The 6,839-nt window shown below is 46.0% G+C and overlaps 1 protein-coding gene, 1 non-coding gene and 1 pseudogene across 2 annotated transcripts in view; 1 reads left to right on the top strand and 2 right to left on the bottom strand.

Moving 5' to 3' along the window:
• LOC112073289 (testis-expressed protein 2) overlaps positions 1–4,671 on the top strand; it is a 13,313-nt gene extending 8,642 nt beyond the window's left edge. Inside the window, 7 exon segments of the mRNA XM_070440094.1 lie at positions 357–456; positions 1,001–1,142; positions 1,511–1,539; positions 1,542–1,659; positions 1,946–2,149; positions 2,343–2,463; positions 2,857–4,671. Coding sequence (XP_070296195.1) covers positions 357–456; positions 1,001–1,142; positions 1,511–1,539; positions 1,542–1,659; positions 1,946–2,149; positions 2,343–2,463; positions 2,857–3,000 — 858 coding nt within the window. The 3' untranslated portion in view covers positions 3,001–4,671.
• Positions 4,188–6,839, bottom strand: part of LOC112073292 (large ribosomal subunit protein uL3-like) — a 12,984-nt pseudogene continuing 10,332 nt past the window's right edge.
• On the bottom strand, positions 4,686–4,811 carry LOC112073296 (small nucleolar RNA SNORA71). The gene has a single exon (XR_002894492.1). It is a non-coding gene; the product is annotated as a small nucleolar RNA SNORA71 (small nucleolar RNA).

Genomic DNA, 6,839 nt, shown 5'->3' on the forward strand with positions numbered 1-6,839 from the left:
CAACTTCAGTGCATGATCCTCTCACTCTCACTGCGGTACTGGGGCACTGGGGTACTGGGGCACTGGGGTACTGGGCGGCACTGGGGTACTGGGGTACTGGGGCACTGGATGCACTGGGGCACTGGGTACTGGGGCACTGGGGTACTGGGGGTACTGGGGCACTGGGGGCACTGGGCACTGGGGCACTGGGGTACTGGGGCACTGGGGTACTGGGATACTGGGTACTGGGTAACTGGGGCACTGGGGTACTGGGGCACTGGGGCACTGGGAGGTACTGGATACTGGGCACTAGGGCACTGGGGTACCTGGGCTACTTGGCGGTACTTTGAACACCATTATTGTATGTTCTCCTACAGTTGCCGTACTTTGTGAATGAACTGAAGTTGGCTGATCTGGACATGGGTACCTGCATACCTCAGGCGCTCAGCATCTCCAAACCCTCACTGGACCACAGAGGTGTGTGTGTGCATCTGTATCTTTCCCCTGCTCAGATTGACATCCAGCGCACACACACACATTACTTTCCCAGGCCAGACCCAGTGCTGACTTGATCCCATTTGTGTCCTACTCTAAGACCGGGTCCCAAATGGCACCCTATTCCGTTTAGAGTTCACTACTTTTGACCAGGTCTGTCACTATAAAGGGAATGGGGTTCCACTTATCCTAAAGCTCCTTCCTATTGTCTCCCTCCGCAGGATTAGCAAACCACTTAACATTGATCTACCTACACACACAATAACAAGCTAATGCTACTTCCCATCAGGCTACTATTGTCATTAGTCTCAATTTGCCATATGACACAGAATGACAATACTACATCTGCCCCCTTCCTTTCCCTTTATGATAACATGACAACAATAATGGTTGTCTCGAATAGGAAATCCTGATTCGATCCAAAATGTATGTGTGTGTGTGTGTGTGCCTGACTGCATGCGCAAATCTCTCGCTGGCTTCTGTAGCACCTTCATAAATACCTCTCTCTCTCTACCCCTCCCCCCAGGCCTGTGGTTGGAGATGGAGGTGGTATATACAGGCTGCCTACAGATGACCCTGGAGACGAAGTTGAACCTGTGTAAACTGGGGAAGGAGAAGTTCATTGGGGTGGAGGCTGACGGAGACATCCCAGAGACCAGCCAAGTAGGGTAAGACCTGATCCCCATGTCCTCGTACACCACAGATCAGCCTGCATCGCAGATACACTGTTTTGGCTCGTGTGTGTGTGTGTGTGTGTGTGTGTGTGTGTGTGTTGTGTGTGTGTGTGTGTGTGTGTGTGTGTGTTGTGTGTGTGTGTGTGTGTGTGTGTGTGTGTGTGTGTGTGTGTGTGTGTGTGTGTGTGTGTGTGTGTGTGTGTGTGTGTGTGGTGTGTTTATGTTTTGTTGTCTGTATAAAGAAGACAGTTTTGTAACCCTGATTATAACAGAGATAGAATTGTACCATGACTCATGATGACTCACAATCATTTGGATCCAAATGCAGTATTTAAAGTATTTTGTGTGTGTGTGTGTCTCAGCTCCAAGCCCAGGCTGTGTGTATTAGCTGACAGGATGAGGAGTCCTCCAGTGCCGGCTCGTCTGATGAGGAGGAGGTGCCGCCCACTGAACCCCAGGGAACTCTGGGAGATAAGAGCACAGGCACGCCACCACCACCAGCGACTGATGGGTAAATTGATAGTGTCCCAAACGGCACCCTATTCCCTATGGCCTGGTCAGAAGTAGTGCACTATAGATGGAATAACGCGCCATTTGGCACAGTCAGATTACTTTTATTATTTTTTTACATTCTTTAATGACAAGTTGTTAACCCTTGTACTGTTTTGTTCACTGATGAGAGACTGTTGGTCTCACTTTAAAGTGAGTTCCACAGGTTGAGCGTTTTMTAAAGTTTGTAAGTATTTTTGAAAGAGTGTTTTTATTGAGCTGCATRTCATGACTCCTCCCATTGGGAGAGGTGGGAGCACCGGCAGACGGTTCCTGAGGTTRGTGGACAAGATCGCCTCGTCCAAGTACTTCCAGAAGGCCACGGAGAACGAGTACATCAAGAAGAAGATCGCTGAGGTCTCCAACATGCCACTGATGCTCACTGTGGAAGTTCTGGAACTCTCAGGGACTCTGGCTGTCAACATTCCACCTCCCCCTACTGACAGGATATGGTACTGCAAACCTGCTAACTTTAACCATATGAATAGAATCAGTCTAGTTCTGTGGTTTTATATCATTCTATAGATACACTGAACTGAAAGGTACGTTGGCTCTTGTTTTTGTTTAAGTCTCAAACTGGTCTTTCTTTCTTTCTTTTTGTCTCCCTGACTTCTCCGTCTTCCTTTTCTCTGTCTCCCCCCACAGGTACAGTTTCCGCGTGCCTCCCAGGCTGGACCTGCGTGTGCGTCCCATGCTAGGGGAGAGGGAGGTCACCTTCACACACGTCACAGAGTGGATCGAGAAGAAGCTGAGTCGAGAGTTTCAGGTCAGTCTGTCCTCCACCTGTGAGGTGGTGCCTCAACATGACATCATACACGAGACTGACGTCATGATATAGAGCTGTGATCAGGGTTAGCGTAGGTCCAAGCATGATGATACTGTAGCAACAGAATGGTTGTTTGATGCCTGTCTGGACTTATTGTACTCCTAGGTAAGGGGCAMAAGTGTTTGCATCAGCTATTTTCATATCTATACATATCTTGACTAATACAGTTGTCATAAAWTATGTATAATACTATAAATCCAATCCCAGCCATCTGGTACCATACCAGTGTTKAGGTGCACCATATGTTGATCCTGCAAGTTGCTYGGATTTCATCTTCTGTATTGTTATCTATGTATATTTGTTTAGCATTGCTTGTTCTTGCATCCACTGCAGAAGGAGTTTGTGATGCCCAACATGGACGACCTCTATCTTCCTCTCATGTCCTCCGTGCTGGACAACCCTCCAGCAGCCCAGTATTCCCCAGCCCACTCCTCACGCCGCTCCTCCAACAACTCCCAGTACTATGTGTCTGAATAGCGCCTCACTGTGGCAGTGGATGGAGAAGAAAATAAATGGAAAACCAGTGGGCATGGATCCACAGTGGATTCTGAGCAGATAGCGCTTGGTTCAGTCCTAGCTTGTGAGGGATGGTCATACGTGCACGTACAACGTGGCATGACGACTGGAGAGTGGCATGCAGGAGATAGTGGCATGGCTATGCTCTGAGCAGCAAGAGGGACTGGTATAATCGCATAGAGCCTGTTATAGCACCCGGCCCTACTGATCTAGAAGACTGAACTTAGACAGCCACCAACTTCCTGTGCTATATAGTGCACTGCTTTTGACCAGGGCCCTGCTATGGTAATGCACTACATAGGGAATAGGGTGCCATTTTGAATAAAACAGCAARAGGTAGATATGTTAACTTGAAGGAAAGTGWATATGGGCATTACTGGTATGAACTGTGACTGTACGATGACTATGCTGTGATATACTGAATCAGTTTGTCCTCAACTCTTGCAGGTGAGCGTTGTACTCATGTTGTCCAGTGGGCTGGCCAGAACATTGGTGTATTATTGGCCTGACAAAATGGACTCCTTGAACAATTCCTATTTTAAAAGTGATTGTAGCCCAGAGAAATTCCCTGGAGATTATTGGTTCTCTAAAATGTTCTCGTCATCAAATGGCTCTGAGTGGTTTTTGACAGCGTACCTCCTCTTCATTGATCAACCGATACTAAAGCATGTAGAAATGGACAGGCTATCAAGATGTGATGGACTAGTGGGAAAAATAAAAACTTTATAAAAATACAATACCTATACATGATTAAGATATCTAGTGTATCTCATTGGTCAATTGCACACAAGGTCCAACCAAAATTTGACTTCCGCTTTTAACCGTGTGCCACCAGTAGTATAGTGGAGGAAAGCCACAACTACTCTGTTTAGCCATAAATATTTTTTGGGGGGGGGTGTGATGCGTTGAAAGTATAGGGAGTTACTTTCTCCCCAAGACCAGTTTAGCAACCAATTTTATTTACCAATACATCACTGTGCCACCATTAGTCACTTATCCAAATGGCAGCCCATTTATACAGAAATATGATGTCATTTGGGCCCTGAACAAAAGTAGTAAACTATATGGAGAATAGGGTGCCATTTGGGACATAGACGTAGTCTAACTAAGCTGAAGCTTATTTGAAAAGAATATCCAAACACCGCCTGGATAGATAAAACTGTTTTATTAGAAGACTTAATATAAGAATTTGTTTCTCTGTTGAGCTAGTTTTAACGGTGGACCACCATCACTTCTAAGCCTCCTCTGGCAATGGTTCGGCGGGCAGTTTCTTCAGCACATCCTTCTTCAGTGGGCCCTGTAGGTCAAAAGTCACAGCAGGGTCAACAGAAGTCCAGTATTAAAGCAGCAGGTGCACCCAGACATGGGTCATGTCARCTGAGSTAGAGGGTAACATCCCAAATGGCACCCTATATAGTGCACTACTTTTGACCAGCGCCCTACGGGTGCGTTGGAACACAGAAGGGAGAGCACCACTCCACCTCATTCCCCATCATGCTCCAGTCCCCATCCCTTTAACCTTTTTTCCCCCAGCTAATACACATCCAATTTCACAATTGTCATAGCATTAGATCAAACCATGGGTTCAAGCAAAATAAAACATTGTTTTACACGTTAAAAGTATTGATTGTTGTAGACATGGAAGATGTTGGAAAGATACAGGGTTTGACAGGAACAGGTATTCCAACAAACACGGGAAAATCTTTCATCACTATTCCTGTACTATCAATGACGAGGACAACAGTCATGTCATAGTCACTTTCGATACAGGGTGTCCGCCTTTACACAGAAACGCTTCAGTGCCTCCACCCCAACCTACGCTGTCCCTACATAAACCTCCAGCCTTTCCCTTTACTTACCCACACTCCTCCCTCCATCATTAACATTGTCCGTCAGTCCCACTCCTCCATCATTAACATTGTCCGTCAGTCCCACTCCTCCACCCCTAACATTGTCCGTCAGTCCCACTCCTCCACCCCTAACATTGTCCGTCAGTCCCACTCCTCCACCAACAGCATGATGGTGGTGAACCTCAGTCTAAGCAGTAATGTATGAACCTCACGCAATTACAGTCACAACAGAACCCAAACTAGTTCCAGTTGAATACGCAACTCAAACATTCACACAGATCGTTCATTAACAAAGTATAATGTATGAAGAAAACTATTTTACAAGGTAGTCAGTCCCTTTGAGGTCAAAACACCTATTTTTCAAGGAACACCCGGTCAAATGATGAATTTCATATGCCCATCTCAACTAAAGCCCTGGTGCCGGACCTTCTTGTTGAGCTCTGTGCGGTGGTGGTAGCCCTTCTGGCCGGCACGGGCGATGGTGTAGCCCACACGGGAAGGGTGCCAGGCTCCGATACAGGCCACCTTACGCAGGCCCTTGTGAGTCTTCCTGGGAAGTTTCTTCACTCCCCAACGACTAGTCACACCTGACAACCAATAGGAAAATAAGTAGGAAATTAGTTATGCCATAGGACCAGCCAATATAATATAATAGCTGAACAGTAATATACCGTCAGTCAGCAGACATTGACATGCATCTTTTACTAATTAGATTATTATTAGCAAGTAGAAAAACTCTGGGTCTTTGAGCCATTCTGTTAGAGCTAGAGACATGTCTCAACTATGGAGATATTATAACCAATGGTACTGCCATGTCATTAATGTCCATATAGATTTCCCCCACTCATCCCCGGGCTGAGTGACAACTCATATGGTTATTCTCAACAACAACAAAAACTCTGGCATCAGTGGTTTGATTCCTTCACTATTATTCAGAAATTAAAACATCATACATCATCTGCACAGAGTTCATTGTCACGTTTGGTAGCAAGACAGAACAAATGGATGAGTGGGAGATCTGTACCTAGGAATATCTTCTACGGTGACCCTTTGACCTCGATGACCATGTACCTCAAAACCTCTTACCTTTCATCCCGTGACCTTTGGTGACCCCGATGACGTCTATCATCTCGTCCTGGTAGAAGACTGAGGACACAGGGACGGGCTGCTCCAGCTTCTCCTTGACCCAGTCCACCTTCTCGAGATGGTGCCGCCGTTCAGCTGCACCTCCATGATGTGGGCCTTCTTAGCTTTGAGGGGCAGCAGACGAATCTAGAGAGAGACAATTATAAAATGTACAGAAGCCAGCCAGATTCACGCACACAACTTTAGTGCCTCCGCTCCCTTCACTTCCACACTGACTAAATATGATTTATTCTAGGATTCAGTCTCTGATCCAGGATTAGCTTCCCTTTCCCCAATCCTACCCATTATTGGGGGAAATCTCAAGATCAGCGCCTAGGACAGGTTGTCAAACTCATTTTGCCCCGGGAGCCGCATTCAGTCTACAACAACATCCGGAAGGCCGCACTGAATTTAGCTAAATATTTACTTGCCACCAATTTGCAAAAATGCATACTCTATCCACCCCCCAATGCTCACTGTCTAGCTTTCATTTGGGAGATTATTAACGAGCTAGACAACTTCAAGAAACTGTATGAATGTAGGTCTATTATTTCTACACAGTTTAGATTTGGTTTTAGTCAAAGCTTTTAAAGTTTGTTTCCTACACACACACACACACAAATCTAAAATTATATATAGATATATTTAAAATACATTTTTCTATTCACCCGCGGGCCGTATGTTGGACACCCCTGGTGTAGAGGCAACTTCACCCTACAGTCCTGTGAGTCATCAGTCAGGTCTCTGATAGCCTTGTCTATTTATGCAGCCCAACTCCTATGGTCATGTTTTTCTCTCTGGCATCTTTGGTTTGATTCCTTCATA

Source organism: Salvelinus sp. IW2-2015, unplaced genomic scaffold (genome assembly GCF_002910315.2).
Source record: "Salvelinus sp. IW2-2015 unplaced genomic scaffold, ASM291031v2 Un_scaffold2210, whole genome shotgun sequence".
NCBI classification, from domain to species: Eukaryota; Metazoa; Chordata; class Actinopteri; order Salmoniformes; family Salmonidae; genus Salvelinus; species Salvelinus sp. IW2-2015.